Consider the following 19,886-nt stretch of genomic DNA (forward strand, 5'->3'; position numbering starts at 1 on the left):
CTGTTTTGGCTCACCCACATGGCAATATTTTGCCTACAATATATAAAAAGTGACTGTAGTATTGCAGCCATGTTGGTGAATAAACTATACTAATAAGAAAAGGCCATTTAGAAATGTTCATACCAAGACTTTAAACTCAAATTGAGAAGTTGTAACAAAAATGAAAATGATAGTTTTATAAATAGCATGTATTGCACAATCATACTACACAGTGCTGTGCCTGCTAAACACTTATTAGAACACCTTTGGAGAGAGGTAGCATAACTATGGTGGGAAAGCTATGTGCCGCAGGTGGCCTGCTTTACACACCTGAACTGCAGGGCCACCCCCACACTCCTATCCATCATTTTAAGGAAGTAAGCCATAAATGACCACATGTTCTTGTACTGGTAGAGACATGGAAAGTATAGCTAGGCTGGGCTGAGATCCCATTACCCGCAATGACTTGGAAGTATTGCTAGGTGCGGATCCCACTACCTGTAATCACACAGACATGGGAAGAATTGCTTGGCGTGGATCCCAGTACCCACATAAAAAAGAGGACTCATTAATAGGGAGCACACAACACATACAAAAAATTAGATGCACTGGGGACATATAGTCCCATAGCTGCAGTAATGTACGCATCCCCTGATGTACTTTTAATACTTTTTTTTGGTACTTGTTTCCTAGCAGGGCACCCACTAAGAAAATAGCTTAGTGTGCTATTCTGCGTAGGAAAATGTGATGTCCATGTTAACTGCACAGGAGTGCTTATACAATGAAATATTGCCAAATGCGATGCGATATTTGATGGGATGTGATGGGTGCTTACAATGAGATGTGATGCTATGTGATGTGATGGGTGCTTACAATTTGTAAGCACCTGCACCTACGCCATTGTTTAGCGTCAACCCCAGTATCCACGCCACCCCAAAGTGTGGCGAGCGCAGTAAGCCCAGTGAGGGGCGACGGAACCTTTTCATACCCCCACTATCCACGCCGGTGTGGAGTTGATTTAATAGTGTGGCGAGCACAGAGAGACACCGAGCCCGAAGCGTGGCGAGTGCAGCGAGCCCCGCGAGGGGACATAGATAACTTTACATGTATTCCGCGTGCGCTCGCCACGCTTCGGGCTCGGTGGCTGACTGCGCCGACGTGGATAGTGGGGGTATGAAAAGGTCGGAGGATGCGTTCCGCTGCGCTCGCCACGCTTCAGGGTGGCGTGGATACTGGAATTGACGCTAAACAATGGTGCAGGTGCTTACAATTGTAAGCATCCATCACATCACATACTATGCACACATCACATCACATAGCATCACATCTCATTGTGAGCACCCATCAGATCTCATTGTGAACACCCATCCAATCTCATTGTAAGCACCCATCCCATCTCATTGTAAGCACCCATCACATCTCATGGCATGAGTGCTTGTACAATCAAATATCGCATCACATCGCACACATGGTAAAAAAAGTACCATGCAATGCGATTTCACTACCTTTGCGTACGTAAGAAATCTGGGCGCCCTGCTAGGAAACAGGCTGACACCTGTCTATAACATATGTGTATCACTGCTTGCCACATGAAAGCAGAACTGTTGTGCTGAATATAGGAGGAGGGGATTCATCTAACTCCATTATGTCTCAATGCTGCCATTTTGCCTGTAACAGCCATTCATGTCAATAGGATTTACAGCCACATTAACACGTAATGGAGGTTGATGAATCTCTCCCACTGGAATGGCACACAATTTCCAGTTGGCTGTGGTTTTCCTTTGGAATGGAAGGGGAGTTTCTATTATGATGTGATTTATGAGCCATCCGCTACACTGGCACTGAAAGCATTAGGTCTCTGTATACATGAATTAGGAAGAAAAAAAAAGGAATAAAGATGGGGAACTCTTGAGAATTCCACCTGCTGAAAACATTGTGACGTGAAGGATGTAAGAGCCAACATTACTGCATAAGATATCTGACAGACTATTTGACACAGTGCCAGGCTAGAGTAAAACCTAATCCTCCATTTAATCTGAGAAGGTCTGCTTTCAGTAAGACTCAACAGATAATAGGGAAGCAGGAAGTGGAGTTGGCAGCTCATATACTTGGCATTAAACTAGTGTCTTCAGTTGACCCATATCACTAGCAAAACCGTGCATAGTAAAAATGAGTCTGCTGCAGACTTCCCTCTATAGGGAATTGCCACCAAGATAATGAGTTTTCATATCCAAAACGTCTTATATACTCATTATGCTAAATTAAATGTGTTTATTTTTAAGAATATGACATTTTGTTGCAACAACAAGACAGCGTATTTTAATAATATAGCAGTATGTTGGTCTAGCTGACTTCTCTAAGACTAGCCGGTGTGGCCTCCCATAATAGCTATGTCACCACTATTAGTGATCCTTCTAGGATCAGAGGATGGCAGGGCATTGGGGTATCCAGGCAATGTGAGGGGGGTAGTCCAGCCTGCCAACAGCATCTTTGGGCACGGGCCCAGGCCAGCGGTGTCATTGTTGGGGGCGGGCCTGGGCTGCCGCCATCATTGTTGAGGGCAGGCCAGGGCCATCGACATCACTGTTGGGTGTTGAGCTGGACCTGCCAGACACTAAAGGGGAGTGCTGGGCATATATGGCGGCGCTTCGCACCAGCTGGGACAGACAGGCAGGGTACATTTTGCCCTTTAAAATATAAAAATTATCTAGCAGGACGCAGCACCCTGTTAAAACAACCTAGCGTGAACACTACACTATGCTCCTACACTTGTCATAAGGTTCATAATGATCCAGAAGAATCTCCTTAATTAGACCCTCATTCAATTAAACAGAAAATAATAGTTTGATTGTTTTAGTTGTCATTTTTTTTAATGTCTGGCTGTACTAGTCCAACAGTGCAGATCTTATTACAGTATGTGTTACAGGGACAGTCCGTGGAAATGTTTACAATCTTTGACAATCTCAATGTGTTCTAAAGGCATTCTACACTTAAACATGTCCCACTCACATCTCTTTAGTGAACCCAAGCAGTAAAATGTTCTGTCATGTACAGCATTTTATACAGCTTGGTGTGGGAGACGTGGGAAAATGAGTCTATAAGCTTGTCAGTTCTGTTACTATGCAGGCTACAGCAGAGAGCAGCACAGTGCTCAGCATCTGTACACTGCAGGAACAACAATAGATTTCCACACACAATCAATCAATAAAAGCTACTAGAGAAACCTGGATTTCCTAATGCATACAGAGATTTACAGTTCGACTCTGACTTATCACAAATGACCTTGGCAAGAAGACAAGAATTTGTAGCGGTACTTGTTTCCTAGCACGGCCACACCGATTTGTATCGGGGTGATCGTGTCAGAAAAATTGCGTCGGTCGCATCGCATGCGATGCGACCGACGCGATCGACCCGATTTTTACATTGAATCAAATGTGAATAGGGCCCCTGGGACCCCATTTTACATTGGATTCAATGTAAAGTATTCCCCAGACCCTCAATTTTACCCCCTCAACGGTACCCCACGATTGACGCCAACCCGAAGTGTGGCGAGCGCAGCGGTGCGCGTCCTCCGACCTTTTCATACCCCTACTATCCACGCCCGAAGCGTGGCGAGCGCAGCGAGCCCCGCGAGGGGACGTGTATAACTTCACAGGTATAGGCATCCGCTCGCCACGCTTCGGGCTCGGTGGCTCGCCACACTTTATATTCTCAACTCCACGCCGACGTGGATAGTAGGGGTATGAAAAGGTCAGAGGACGTGCACCGCCGCCTCTCGCGGGCTTGCTGCGCTCGCCACGCTTCGGGTTACGTAACTTTTTAACCATGACGGGGCCATATACAATGTGAAATGGGTCATATTGGCCCATTTCACATTGTTTCCTATGTAAAATGGACTTAATCAAGTCCATCTCATCTTGTGCCATTATAATGGCACAAGACCGACGCGATGCTCCCGATTTCAATGTTAAAAATATTTTAACATTGAAGCCTATGGCAAAAATCGCGTCCATCGCGTCGGGGGCCATGTTAATGCACGCGACCGACGCGATGCCCCAGATTTTGCATTTGCCGGCAAAATTGAGCTGATTTCAAAGGAAATCGGGTCCATCGCGTCCATCGTGTACCTTAACTTTAAGGTACACGATGGACAAGATTGTGGCCGTGTTAGGAAACAAGTACCTTTGTAGCTATCACCCGCATTCTCGGAAACCAAATTATCCCTTAGCTCAGGGAGGTTCTAAGGAAGCTTCTAATATCATACAATGGAACAATTAAAGCAGCCTCTCTCATTGATGGACAGAATGAAACTGCAGAAATTAGCAAAAGAAGACCCTCATATCTATTCGATCACTAAAACCAGAATGGTTTCATTAACGGAATGGGTAAAAAACAGAATTGTCCGTACCCTGGAACAGATTCAATCGGCAATTTAGGCCACTGAGAAGACAGTAGAGTGCTTCTCCGTCTCCCCTCCTCGTAGTCATTGGGGAAACAGGGAGGGAGAAATTCCAGTCTTTCTGGACGATCTGGGTAGGTGGTGAAAAAAACACCCCAAAAAATAGAATGGTCTAGACCATACAGAAAGGCAGTAGTCTCTCCTCATTACTCCAGACGGGACCATCCCCCAGACAGGGTTGGACAGGGAAGCCCTGTACTATCTTCACAGGGGCTAATGCCTGGTACACACCAGAACGATGCAGGTCATGAGCAGATCGTAAGATTGTTGGAGTGCGCGATCTGCTCACGACCTTTTCTCTTATGATCCAAGATTTAAACTTTTTTTGGGGGCTTTCATACATTTTATCAATTGGTTCTAAAATTAAGACAGTTCGCTGAGGTTTATCTGTAGAATGGAGGTAGGTAATCCATAATTACAATTTAGTGATTAAAAAAAACAGCAGTGCAGAGCGATGAATTAAATAGATCTACTAAACACCTAATCATGTAAGCTCACAAATAACTCCAAGCTAAATTTTATGTAGAAGGTTATAAAAACAGACAACATATAGCCCATAATCTCTGTCAATAAATGACTAAATCTCTGTACCAACAGGTCTTTCAGCTAAAGATTTTTTGCAAACTATATAGCTATTCCCTTTAGTAATCAAATTTGTAAGCTTTAGTAAAGGTTTGTTTCTGAATTTACATTAATATTTTAATAAATGGGAAATATGGTGCCAAAATATGGCTGCATACAGTGTTATTTAACTTTAATTAAGATTATTACAGGTTGGTTATCCCTTATCCAGATATCTGTTATCCTAATTATTCCAAAAACTATAGTTTCTGGAATTCACTACTGGGGACATGATATACAGCAGGGCTGGGCAACACAGGCCCTCCAGATGTTAATGAACTACACATCCCAGGATGCTTTGCATTACTTTTGCTATGTGGCCATGCTGAAACTGATGCAAGGCACGCTGGGATGTGTAGTTCATCAACATCTGAAGGGTCGGTGTTGCCCAGCCCTGATATACAGTGTGACTGGCACTACTGGGGACAATGGTATACAGTGTGACTGGCACTACTGGGGACAATGGTATACAGTGTGACTGGCACTACTGGGGACAATGGTATACAGTGTGACTGGCACTACTGGGGACAATGGTATACAGTGTGACTGGCACTACTGGGGACAATGGTATACAGTGTGACTGGCACTAATGGGGACAATGATATACAGTGTGACTGGCACTAATGGGGACAGGATATGTGACTGGCACTAAATATTTGCATGAAAATGATTGCTTAGCATTCAAGGTCAGTGCAACATAATTCATAGTGTGTTTAAAGTATGGTCCTCAAGATACCTCAATGAAATATAAAAATATTTCAATATACATATTAATATGTTATCCAAAATGCTTTTGGTCCCGAGCATTATGTATAAGGGAAACTCAACCTGTACCTCCATGATCGGAGACATATTTTCAACCAAGTTTGGCCGCCTTGGTTGCTTGCAGAGTCCCCTTCTTTCTGAGCATTAACTAAATATGTGGACCCATGGGTAATGACTGCTTATCTTTCTTCAATTCTATTACACCCCCATGATGCTGTATTATATTTTTATGGGATGCTTATTGTATACCTACCCTTCCAATACGGTTTTATCATCCCCATCCCTCCCTTTTATTCCCCTACCTTTCATACTTTTTGCCTTTCAAACAGCAAAAATCGTAAGTTGTGTCCCACAAAAAGAGAGAGTGTGCTTTTCCCTTACTTTCCTGTTTGTCTTCCATTATCCACCTGTTATTTCCTGTTTTTCTTTTGATGCTAATATATTTTACGAATATGGTCAGTATTGGGCTTATGTGGCCCCTTTGCCTCGGTTTCTCTGTTGGTTGAGCACTTTTGAATAATTAATTATTTGAAAAAAAAAAGTGTTTCTTTAAATTGGTTTAGACCAGGCATGTCCAACGTTGGCCCTCCAGATGTTTTGAAACTACACATCCCAGCATGCTTTGCCACAGTTTTGCTATTAGAGAATGCTAAAACTATTCCAAAGCATGCTGGGATGTGTAGTTTCAAAACATCTGGAGGGCCAACGTTGGACATGCCTGGTTTAGACCATGGGTCTTCAAACTGTGGCCCTCCAGATGTTGTGAAACTACAAATCCCAGCATGCCTTGCCACAGTTTTAACACTCCCTTATAGCAAAACTGTGTCAAGGCATGCTGGGATTTGTAGTTTCACAACATCTGGAGGGCCACAGTTTGAAGACCCATGGTTTAGACCATCCAACCCTGCCAAATATATAACAAATAGGCAATCATAATAGAATTGTCTACTCTTCACGTTTGTAATTGCCTGTGTAGTATCCAATATGACATTTTTGTCTAATGCGACATACACACGGTTTCATGTGGCCTATTTTTCGATTTTGCTTATACAGTACAAGCAAAATCAAACACCTTCGTGATTCGAACCTGATGCGCGGCCCCAAATTTTTATAGAAAAATAGACTGTGCAGGCAAGACTATAAGTACAGGCGATACGTACTATATAGTCCAAATTGAATGCGTTTGCCTTGCGATTTAATCCCGATCTAATAGCGAGACAATCGCACTGTGTGCACACCCCTTAAGTTTTCCCTCACATAAGGGCACATGCAATTTACACAAAATCCAATAAACAGAGTCACTGTAAATATCACGTTACTAGACCACTTGGAATGTAGGCGATTCCGAAGTGTCTCTTATTGTATTTTGAATTAAAAGGATTTGTGATAGGAGGTGTGCTTCTATATAAAAGCTACTGAACTTAATATAGTAATTATATGTTCATGGCTTTCTGATGTAGCACTTTCAGTGCCAGAAGTATTCATCTGGCTTAGATTAATGAGGTTAGACTGGCCACACACCTAAAAGATTATCTTCCCAACCAGCTGGTTGAAACAAAAATCTGGAAATATATGGGAACAAATGAGCGGTAAGCTCCCAAACGCTATGACGGACAAAGACAGTTGGATTAATCCATTTGATTTAACCTGCTTGTCTGAACGACAAGCATTTGACACCGACGGCCAATCATCATTTGCCTACACATAACCAGAATTTCATCCCAACCAGCTAGTTGGGATGGTATAGCCAGGTTTACATCACATTTCTGCACTGCTGCCCTCCTATCAAATGTTTGTGTGGTAAGTCTTGCAGCACCAAATCCATGAAATCACTTTTCCATTTCAAGCTAGTGGAAGACATTGAACTTGTTATGCTTCTACTCCTAATGGATGTGCAGAGGGACTTGCTGAGTCTGCAGAGCAGGATGTATGTGTCTGCATTCAGTCCTGCACTCAAGTGACCTACATTGTATCCGAACAATGCAATATTCTTTGATGGCAAAGTCATGTGATTCCAACAAACTGGAAAAAAAAAAGAAAGTTGCATAAAACAAAGAAAAACACAACTAACACTACTTTATGTTGAACGAATGTTTCTAAATTTGGAGAAAAATAAAAGTTTTTTTGACTCTGGAAAACATTTTCACTTTTCCAAAACAGCTGATGCGCAATTGGGAATAAAGAAAAAAAACATATGGTTTCATTCTAAATACAGAACAAAAACCACATGTCAAATGTATTCAGGGTCCAAGTTTATTTTTGACGGCCTAGAGTTGCTATACTTTTCCTGTAGCCAAATAATAATACATTATAATCTTCCTTTTTTCTGAATTGCATACTACTTTGCTAAAAGAAACAAACAAAAAACACCCTTTTTGCTATGCCAAACTTCTAGGTTTAGTAAAAATAAAACACTTTTCATGAAGGAAGTAATCCTGAATAAAATAGTCTGACTTCACTTATCCCAAACATTTCCCTTCTACACGATACATAGTTTTACTTGTTATTAATGTATTGGCACTACAGAGTCCTATTGTGCTGTACTCGTGTTTATTTTTGTGTAGTCTAGCAATTGGGATTTCACAAACAGAGCAAAATGTGTGTAGATATGACTAACAATGTGCAGTCCTGTTCTGGTTAGTTTTGACTACATTAGAAATAAGTAATATGAGAGTAGCGGTGGTACATGAACCATCACAGTGTTGGTGGGGCCAATTGCGAAGGTGGAGGAGGGAATTGCCAAGGTGTATTCTAAAGCTATGGGAGATCGTGTTTAGCCGTGCATAGTAGGTAAACCCAACAAAACTAATGGTCGTGATGTAAAAAGTCCCGTTTGTGCGTTCCCCAGGGGGTACAAGCTGAAATGATGGCGCCAACAGCCATACACACCTGAATGGAGCTACATTTAAACCTCTACTGGGAACCATCTAGTCTATACTGGAAAGAAATCATTTGAATCCACCCCTTAGTGTTCATTCTGGCCCCCTGCACCTTTTAAAAACTGTGCAGCTCCTTTTTCCTGCTGTCTGGCATGTATCTCAGCAGGGATATACAGGACAGATTGTGCTAGGAGTACCAAAGCAGAGAGCGACACCCAAGCAGGAAAAAGGAATTGCACAGGTTTCGAAAGGTGTAGGGTGCTAAAATGAACACTACTTACTTCCAGACACACGATTGTTGTAAACACCTATACAATTGTTGATGCAATTACCCATGATCAGCCAACGATTGTACAGGTAGGAGGGATGCATGAACAATAGTTCTTGCATTCTTAGATCAGGCTGTCGCATCGTATGTGTAGTTTTCATAGTGTAAATGCTGACCTCCCTATCCAGAGCATTATAGTTGGTAGTAGAATGTTGCAAAACGTCCCATTGAGGGGGCGTGTCATGCTCCTCCCAAAGGGCGTGTCTAGTTCCATATATGGAGAGATTGTGAAAAGAGATTGCATGGGTGTGTACTGCTACATCTAAGAGGAATCTTTTAAAATTACATATCCAAATATAGATGAGCCCCAAAGCAGTTAGTAAGAGTTACTATACTTGTATAAGTGCTGGGAAATGGCGCTGATGATTCAATGTAAATGTATTTATCGCTCATTCCTTTTCCCCCAAAAAAAATGTAACAGTGTAATGTGGGCTAGGAGAAATGACGGAGATTGCTAGACTAATGAGGGAGATTGCTGTTATTTCAGGTAGTCTCCTGCAGAATGCAGGAGGGTAGGCAGCTATGCACCAGTGTGTACAAGTTCACAGTGAATCAATAAAAATAAATTAACATTAGTTTTCTATGTTAATGAGTTAAATAACAACCACCTATATATAAACCATCTGGTATTCTCTCTTATACCCACAAATGAAACATGAAAGCATGATAAATAAAGCCCTTTTCTGTTAAAGAGTTCAATCCACAATCAGAAGGACCTAGTTCAGTGGTTCCCAACCTTTTTTGTCTCCCGTACCCCTTGATTAGGCTTTTCATTTATGAGTACCCCCTCGTGAAATTTTAGGGGGCGTGGCCTAAAAGGGGTGTGGCTTAACAGGGGCAAGTCATACTGGCAATGACGAGAAAAAAAAAAGTGCAACCACTTGACCACAATATAAGCTCAGCCCATTCTGCGGACAGCATATAAAATAACAGAACCTTGTCAAATCTCTATTACTGAAGCAACAGACATTCCAACGGATCACGTTAGCCTTCCAATAGTGCCAGATACACATATGCCCCCAAAAGTGCCAGATACACATATGCTCCAATGGTGCCAGGTATGCCCGCACAGTGCCAGAAACGGGAATGCCACCACGGTGCCAGGTATGACCCCATGGTACTGGGTATGTGCCCACAGTGCCCCTACAGTGCCAGCAACAAGTATACCCCCATAGTGCCAGCAACAAGTATGCCCCACAGTGCCAGCAATGCCCCACAGTGCCAGTAACAAGTATGCCCCACAGTGCCAGCAATGTACCACAGTGCCAGTAACAAGTATGCCCCACAGTGCCAACAACGCCCCACAGTGCCAGCAATGCCCCACAGTGCCAGCAACAAGTATGCCCCACAGTGCCAGCAACAAGTATGCCCCACAGTGCCAGCAATGCCCCACAGTGCCAGCAATGCCAGCAACAAGTATGCCCCACAGTGCCAGCAATGCCCCACAGTGCCAGTAACAAGTATGCCCCACAGTGCCAACAATGCCCCACAGTGCCAGCAACAAGTATGCCCCACAGTGGAAGCACACTGAGGGGTAGGAGAGATGCGCAATGCACTCTCCTCACCTCCAGCGACCTGGACCATTACAGGCCGGGCCGCGGCGTACCCCCCCAGCGTGTGGACGAGTACCCCCAGGGGTACGCGTACCACAGGTTGGGAACCGCTGACCTAGTTTATAATGCACACATCCTCAAAAGCATGCATTTGTACAAGGCCTCAGTTGCCAACAAATGATACAGCCAATGCTAGGCCTTTCTGGCTCTAGGGTTGTTCTACCCCAGATCACAAGTATGCAAACATGCCATTAGTGTACTCAGTCTGCGATGCATGCCATTTCACACTACTGTTCCAGCTCTCCAATTAAGGAGGCACAAGAACCAAACCTGCATCCAATGTACGCTCTGCACAAAGCTAGAAATGATTAGTCAGTATAGGCTGCTGCGCTTCTTACTACATCTGTACTATCCGTCATCAGCAGGCTGTCACAGAGCACAACATACAGTTTAATGATTACACCGGTAAGAAATGCACATTGTAAGCCTTGTAATACTTCTATAATAGCGCCCAAAACATTATGTAACGCATCACACTTATGCAACGGAATGATCAGTAAATGTTTACAATACTTGGTTCAGAGTCCACGTTACCAAGTTAGATCTTGCCCAAACAGTGTTTCACAGATGTATTATACTGCTCTATATTACATTAGGAGTTGTGTAAAGAAAGTACAGGCAGATATTTACTGCATTCTATTTTTGGTATATGGTCGCTAGGTCAACACATATAAAGTCGACATGCATTGTGTCGACCACTGAAAGTCGACATGGCTTAGGTCGAAACAAGTATTAGGTCAACAGTCAAAATGTTGACATGGGTTTTGCACTTTATTATAGCCGACATGTGCCGACAGGCGGTATTGCATAGGGCGTGCATCATCCACTAGGGCGTGGAGAGAGAATAGAATAGTGTCGAGCTTAGCGATGCACCGTGCCCGAAGCCTGGTGACCGCAGTAAGTCATGCAAGGGGGCGACCTACACAGACGATGTCCATGTCGACATTCAGGGCAAAATAAAAAGTGAAAAAACCATGTTGTCCTTTTGACTGTCAACCTAGCCATTGTCAACATAATGCTTGTGTTGACCTTCGGCATGTTGTCCTAAGCCATGTCAACCTTCAGTGATTGACCTAATGAATGTCAACCTAATATTGATTGACCCAATGACCCATACCCCTATTTTTATGCTGTCTTTTAAAGTCAAGAGGACTTATTTCACTAAACGGCATAGAGCAGGCATGTCCAAAGTCAGGCCCGGGGCCAATTGCGGCCCGTGCTGTCATTTCAAGTGGCCCGCAGCCTCCAGCTGGAAGCGGGCAGAGCATCAGATGTGGGAAGCACAGCACAGGACACTAAAGGTGGGGCCCCGGCGAGCGCGCCTTTACCTTGCTGTCTGCTGCAGTGAGGAGGTGCCGGCTGCCACAGTCAGATGTGTTTGGTGTCCTACCCCTGCTGCTGCTATCTTATATCACCCTACTCCACAATCACAGTGACGGCAGTGTTTGGGGAGGGGGGCAGCAAGGATAAAGCTTGCTCCCGTAACATGCAGAGCGGAGGAGGGCAGCAGCGGGAGCCAAGCATCTCCTGTCCTTGCAGTGCCTGCTTTGCCTCTCCTTCCTCTGGTTCACACAAGGGGCTGGGAAACATACAGAGAAGGGAGGTGGCAGAGTGGGGGACATACAGTGAACGGAGGCAGTGATGGCCATTCAGAGAACGGGGAGCAGGGGCAGGCTGGGGAACATACAGTGAATGGGGGCAGAGTGGGGTACATAGTGAATGGAGGTCATACAGTGAATGGGAGTCATACAGTGAAGGAGGGTCAGGCTGGGGGGACATACAGTGAACGGAGGCAGTGATGCCCATTCAGAGAAGGGGGAGTAGGGGCAGGCTGGGGGACATACAGTGAATGGGGGAAGAGTGGGGTACATAGTGAATGGGGGTCATACAGTGAAGGAGGGTCAGGATTTGGGACATACAATGAATGGAGGCCCTTAAGAGAAGGGGGGACAGGCTGGGGGACAGAGTGAATGGGTGCAGAGTGGGGAACATACAGTGAATGGTGGACATACAGTGAAGGAGGAGCAGGCTGGGGGACATACAGAGAAAGATGGTCAGGCAGGGGAATATACAGTGAAGGGGGCAGAGTGGGGTACATAGTGAATGGAGGTCATACAGTGAATGGGAGTCATACAGTGAAGGAGGGCAGGCTGGGGGACATACAGTGAATGGGGGAAGAGTGGGGTACATAGTGAATGGGGGTCATACAGTGAAGGAGGGTCAGGCTTTGGGACATACAATGAATGGAGGCCCTTAAGAGAAGGGGGGACAGGCTGGGGGGCAGAGTGAATGGGTGCAGAGTGGGGAACATACAGTGAATGGTGGACATACAGTGAAGGAGGAGCAGGCTGGGGGACATACAGAGAAAGATGGTCAGGCAGGGGAATATACAGTGAAGGGGGCAGAGTGTGGGACATACAGGGAATGGGATCAGGCTGGAGGAAATACATAGAAGGGGGGGGGGGGGAGTCTAGGGAATATACAGTGATGGGGCAGGCTGGGGGACATAAAGTGAATGGGGGGACCATTCTGATGAGATTAATGATTCAAAGTATGTCAGGCTGAATGGTCGGCCCCCCACATTTTCACCTCACCAAAACTGGCCCTCGTTGCAAAAAGTTTGGACACCCATGGCATAGAGTCTTGCTGAACACCTACACAAGGAAATCCTGCAATAGCATCTCTCAAAAATGGGGACTCGGGCATCAATGGGCTGAAGTATTACAGTAGGTGCTAAAACCATAGATTAAGGCAATAAACAAATGTTTAGTCAAGGGGGTCAAGTCACTCAAAACAGTTTACCCAAATACAGAATGGTCACAGAACAGAGCAATGGACAAAACCACATACACAATGATCCCACAGCCAGGAAAAGGAGCGCATATGATATAGGGGGTTATTCTGATTCACTCGGAAAGGACAATAACTCTCTAATGGACAAAACCATGTGCACTGCAGGTGGGGCTGATGTAACATGTGCAGAGAGCGTTAGATTTGGGTGGTGGGGGGGGTGTACTTCAAACTGATATCTATATTGCAGTGTAAAATAAAGCAGACATTTACTCTGCACAGAAACAATAAACACTCAAACGTAACACATGTTACATCAGCCCCACCTGCAGTGCACATGGTTTTGTCCATTACAGAGTTATTGTGCCATTCCGAGTGAATCAGAATAACCCCCTATATCATATGCAATCCTTTTGTATATGATCGATCAAATGCCATCCTTTTCCAGGCTGTGGGATCCGATGGACCCATGGTTCAGCAGTGACTATCTCTGGGTCCGATCCGATGTACACAGGACTGCGCATTGGATCAGAATCAGAGGGTAATCAAATGTTATTTGGGCCCTTTTCATTTGTTGCCGAACACTAGAGGATGGGGGCCTTAACTATACCTGCACGTTACAGCTTACACCCCCCCCCCTGCAGTGCAGCATGGTTTTGCCCATTTAGAGAACAAATTTGGGTACTTGTTTCCTAGCACTTCGCCCATCTCGTTGATTGTATGCCTTAAGTTTAAGGCACTTAAGGCAAACAATCAACACGATGGACCCGATTTTGTGTCAATCACCAGATAATTTGCCGGTGAAAGACAAAATCGGGTTGATCGCGTCCATCGTGGCCCGCTATGCGACCGACGCGATCAACCCGATTTTCCCATAGGGAACAATGTTAAATATTTTTTAAAGTGAAAATCGGGCTGATCGCGTCGGTCGCGGCCCATTATAATGGCCCGCGATGCGATCAGCGCAATCAACCCGATTATACGTAGGTGACAATGTGAAATGGGCCAATATGGCCCATCTCACATTGAATATGGTTAAAAATGATGTTTAATGCCCCCCCCCCCATTGTTGACGCCAACCCGAAGCGAGGGGCGGCGCTACGCGTCCTCCGACCTTTTCATACCCCTACTATCCACGTCGGCGAGGAGTTGATTTGATATAGTGTGGCGAGCGCAGCGAGCCACCGAGCCCGAAGCGTGGCGAGCGCAGTGCTTCGGGCTCGGATACCTGTGAAGGTATCCGCGTCCGCTCGCCACACTATATAAAATCAACTCAACACCAACGTGGATAGTAGGGGTATGAAAAGGTCATAGGACGCGTACAGCTGCGCTCCCCACGCTTCGGGTTGGCGTCAATAGTGGGGTGGCGGTAACAATGGGGGGGGGGGGGCATTTGAAACATGAGGGGGGTTTAGTATTAAAATGGGGGGTTTTGAGGATTTTTACATTGAAATCAATGTAAAATCGGGTCTCAGGGACCATTTTACATTGATCCCAATGTAAAAATCAGGTCGATCACATCGCATGCGATTTGGTTGGCATGCGATGGAACCGATTTTTCCGACCCGATGGATACAATCTAAATCGGTGGCGCCGTGCTAGGAAAACAAGTACCCAAATTTGTCTTGTGCTTGGGTCTGAATTAGGCCCAATGAGTCAGAAACTCCCTTGATTTGCATCCTATAACATCTTGGTTGTCTCTTTGCCCCAAGCAGCAAAAAGTAGTTGACTAGCTATGTGAGGAGGCAGCTAACTGAACACTTCTCTTTCAGTAAATTGATTTCTAGCTACTCAGCTGGCAGTATAGAGGTCAGCTACAAGTTAAGGGGCATACAGAGGGGGGCAATTGTCACCCCATTTCTAAGTGATCTGACACAGCAATACGCAGTCCTACGTGTCGCCATCACATGCAGGGAAAGACAGTGATTGCATGCAAGAAGTTTTTGTCTGAGTGAATGTGAATAGCATTATGTGCCAATTCATGTACTAATTTTATACCAGAGATCTTGTAAATGATGATGCAGATAGCATACCAGCTATTGGCAAACATGAATAATAATAATAATAGTAGTAGTAATAATATGGCAACTGTCCTTAATTTCTAGAGTCAGATACAAATGATACTTTGTACCAATAGTATCATTTATACTGAAAGCACCATCAGCATTAAGCATGGATTCATGGGAATGAAACAGAAGGTTCCCACAATATTGTTGCACCTGCTGCAGAAAGGAAAAAGACAAGGTTGCTCTTGTCAAACTTTGGCACGGTTATCAATGTACATCCAGGCACTAAGTAGCAGCAAATATTACCAGTTTGTTGCCCTAAAAAAAGTGTATAAAAAATGCATGATAAACTAGAACTGGTTCACAGTTTGCGTGATATTGTAGAGCAGTGGGGTGTGGTGCACAGCCCTTATTATACAAATACAGGCCTAGACCCTGACAACAGCAGCAAATAAATGGGGGAGGAGTCCTTGTAAACAAAAAAAGTTATGCCTGAATCTCTGACAAGCAAAGTGAACAGCTGCTGGCACTTGCATTGCAGCCCTTCCCCCCCCAATTTCACGTGGCTATACCAGGCTGTCTGGGCGCAATCAGTGGAAGAAAATGGTACTTCATCTTTGCGGCCACCACTTAAGCTACACACCTTAAATTCTGAAATATGAATAACATACAAACAAACCTAAATTCAGGTACACACTGGCGAGATGTCGGGTGGACGCGACTTCATCGCTCAGTGTGTACAGGCGATTGGGGATACGGTCATTTGGTCTACAGTATGTTGGTCGACAATCATTGGGTTGACATTGGTCTAGGACGACATGGAGTTTTCACTGTTTTTTGAGCTGACAGGCGGTATTTCATGCCCTACCATCCACTAGGGAGTGGTGGGAGAATAAAATAGTGTGCCGAGCACAGCGTGGCACCGTGCCTGAAGCATAGCGAGCGATATGATGGGATGCGGTGCACTTCAAACTGTGATGACATTTGGGTTAAAAAAAAACAGTGAAAAACCCCATGTCTACATTTTGACTTGTCGACTGGACAACCTAATGACCTGTCGACCTAGACACTGTCCACCTAATGTCCTGTCGACCTAGAACCATGTCGACCAAACGATCCCAACCCGGCGATTACGTGCTTCCGTAAATGCATAGGGCAGACACTAGGGTTTGATGTGCAGCACATTAAACACTAGCCTAATGCTAGAGCGCTAATGGAGGGAAAAACCATCAGTGTTCTGTTCTTCCTTTAATTTGCTCCAATGTGTACACAAAATTTGGGCAGACAGTAAGGTATCCGGATGATAGGTCGACAGTCAATAGGCCAACATGCACTGTGACAATAGGTCAACATGTTTTTCATGATTATTTTCTTTTGTTGGATTTTTCACACTTTATGATCAATGTGGACTACATATAGGAAAGGTAAAGCACAGCAGTAAAAGAGTGATGCACCACAACTCATTCCATCATGCTTTGGGCCTGCTGCCTCATGGTGTTGGTGCGTGCTACAATAATGGGGGCCCATATGGATCAGCGGATACACAGGTACACATATAATAGTATGCTAGAATTGCAATATGATGAATTAGCGCAGTGCTGGCTCTCACACTGATATTGGGGCAGCAGCCATAGCGGGAAAGCAGCACGACTATGCCAACAATTTAGAGGCATTCACAGATCAGACACGTTCCCTTCCTTATTAGTGTTTGACAATGACAATGAAGGCATCTGCCACATTCCCCTGGCTCTACCTGCCCGCCTGCCGCCCCAACTGCCCAGCCCTCGCACACATGCAGCAGTCTGGGATCCGTTGGTGATGTCTGTTGCTGGCCAGAAGAGCGGGCTGCCCTGCACAGGGCGAGGTCGTGTGAGCAGGGGGGTGAGGGGGAGACTGTGTAGAGCGCGTGTGGACGGGGGCGTGGCGCACTGAGGGGTGTGTCCCGTATAACAAAGAGCCCCACAGGATTATTCTATCTCTGTATGTAATGTGTCACCGGTATCATCACTGTTATTACTCCCATCGTCACTGTCACCGGCCGCGCCGTGCCCGGCATGCCCTCTGCCCCGTCGCACTGCCAGCGGCCGGGGCTTCCCAGGGGTCATATGAGGTGGCCCGCAGCCTGTGTCAGTGCCGCCCGCTGGGCTCTCCCAGCCAGTTACCTCAGCTCAACTTCCAGTTCCCACCACAGAGCGTGATGTCAGCGGCCCGGGGCGAGGATCAGAGCGGCGCATAGTGATACAGGGGGGGCAGCAGCAGCTCTGTGCCATAGAGGGGGGGTCCAGCCATGCGCTCCTGTACCTGTGTGTGCTAGCGGCACGCTGCAGCCCTAACACCCGTCACACAGCAGCGCCCACTCCCCATCCCCGCTGCGCCCCTCACTCCCCGGTGAGCCTGCAGCGCCCTGTCACCTGCATGCCGCGCCTGGCGCCGGCATAACATGTCATCTGCCCGGCGGCAGCAGCAGGGAGGGGGCGGGTGTGTGAGCAGGGGCAGCCGGGGTCACTCTTGTCTGCCTCCCCATACACCCAGGGGCAGTGGTGCAGCGACAATAATAGTAGTAGCGCCGCCAGAGGCGGGCGGGGGGCACTGACCTGTGTGTGTCCTCAGATGCGCCTTGAGATGCGAGGACTTGCCGTACACCTTCTCGCAGCCGGAGTACGGGCACTTGTGCTTCTTCAGGGGTGACTCCGGGTCAGCTCTGCTTTTCCCACGCCGGGCTCTTTGTCTGAGGCCGGGCTCCGGCAGGAGGCGGGGAGGTGTGGTCGCCCTGTCCTCATGCTTGCCGGTTACGGCAGCCGCACTCTCCCCCGGCTGCTCCTCGGTGGGTTCAGGGCTCCCCTTCCCCTCCTCCTTCACCGCCGCGGCCAGGCCGGGGACCTGCTGGTTGAGGTCGGCCAGGATCCGGGCCACGACGAAGAGGGAAGCGTTCTCCCGGCTCACAGCCTTGTCCTCGGTCAGCAGCGGCGGGGGGGCTGCGGCCAGTGGCGGGGCGGCGCTGTGCACGATGGCGCGGCTGGACATGGACACAAGGCACTCTGCCGCGAAGTGGTCCACATAGGCGGCTGCGGACATGTTCTCCTCCTGCTCCCGGGCTGTCAGTGGCGCGGCGGCGGCGGCTGTATAGCTGTTCCCTCCCGCTGCATCCAGTGGACGAATCTCACAGATGTGCCCCCGGTGTGTCACACGCGCTGCTACTGCCCTACTAGCTGACACCCGGCTTCACTGGCCCCATAGAGAAGATCACGCCCAACTCGCACAGAGACACGCATCCATCTGCGGCAGCGGAGACGGCTCCTGACATTGGCAGCTGCGGTGTATCCTCTCAGGGGAGAACAATGGAGATAATAAGTGTTTTATTTCTTTTTTTGTAAATAAATGATATTTCGTCCTACATGGTGCGAGTGTGGCGGCAGCAGCAGTAATAGAGGTGCCCTGTGTGTTCCCTCCCTCCTGCCACTAGTATAGTGCACTAATGTGTGTGAGGGTGCGCTCCAGTCCCACGTGGGGGCGTGGCCCTGAGAAACATCTGTGAGTGACGTCACCAAGAAGCCACATCCCGGGCTGCTCAGGCTGAGGACAAGTCATCCCTGACTCCTAGCAGCAGCTCTCTGCTGCAGAGCCTAGTCGCCCGGGGTGCACAGCCCCTGCCAACCCAAGGGTTGCACGCCGATTGGGCCTGGCAACACCGCCAACCAATCACCGGCTTGTTTATGCTGATCCCCATTGGCCCTGGAATTCGTGCAACTTGGGAACTGCAGGCAACATGAGAGGGGATAACACCACCCTTGAGTTCCATAATCATTTATTCATCAGTGTAGGTCTCTGACAATGAGTCTGGACAAAGTAGGATTTGCAAACACACTGCTAGGATTTGCCAGCACCATGAATCCCTGCCAAGAAGATTTTACACTCTTCATTTTGTGTGACAAAGGAGTTACTTGGGGCTGACAATGTCACTCCTTATTCTATGTAATTGTACCATATGAGGTAACTGCAGAAATTCCACCAGTGGGTTTGTCAGTTATGCCCTAATATGATTATATGCTCATCCCAGTTGCAGCTTGCAGTGAGACCTGCAGAACAGAGAGATAATAGGGGATCAGGGAGAAAGATGCCAGATGCTGCTTTGGCAAGCGGTTTCTATGGCTTTGTTCCTCATTATCTAGCAGAAATGTGGAGTTTTACAGTTTGGTCTGAATCTGCAGCAAGCGTGGTATCGTGTAGCAAGCATTTCAAAATATTACAACTGGCACTTATATTTGCTTCTATACATGTAATGCCGGTACCATTATACACTTTCAGCAGTATTTCTTTATTTACATTCATTTCTAGCTGACAGTGAGTGATTAGGTAGAAGAGTTGAAAAAAGCGGGACTGTCCTGTGAAAATAGGACTGTTGGGAAGCATGCACCTCTGACCACAAGGTAAGTATAGGAGCTTAGG

The 19,886-nt window shown here is 46.5% G+C and overlaps 1 protein-coding gene across 1 annotated transcript in view; it reads right to left on the bottom strand.

The window, feature by feature from the left end:
- KLF13 (KLF transcription factor 13) overlaps positions 1-19,045 on the bottom strand; it is a 66,275-nt gene extending 47,230 nt beyond the window's left edge. The window contains exon 1 of the mRNA XM_083183760.1: positions 18,035-19,045. Within this exon, the coding sequence (XP_083039886.1) occupies positions 18,035-18,515 (481 nt within the window). The 5' untranslated portion in view covers positions 18,516-19,045. The remainder of the gene's footprint in view (positions 1-18,034) is intronic.
- Between the last annotated feature and the right edge of the window lie 841 nt (positions 19,046-19,886).

This window comes from Crinia signifera, chromosome 4 (assembly GCF_055691185.1).
Source record: "Crinia signifera chromosome 4, ASM5569118v1, whole genome shotgun sequence".
Taxonomy (NCBI): Eukaryota; Metazoa; Chordata; class Amphibia; order Anura; family Myobatrachidae; genus Crinia; species Crinia signifera.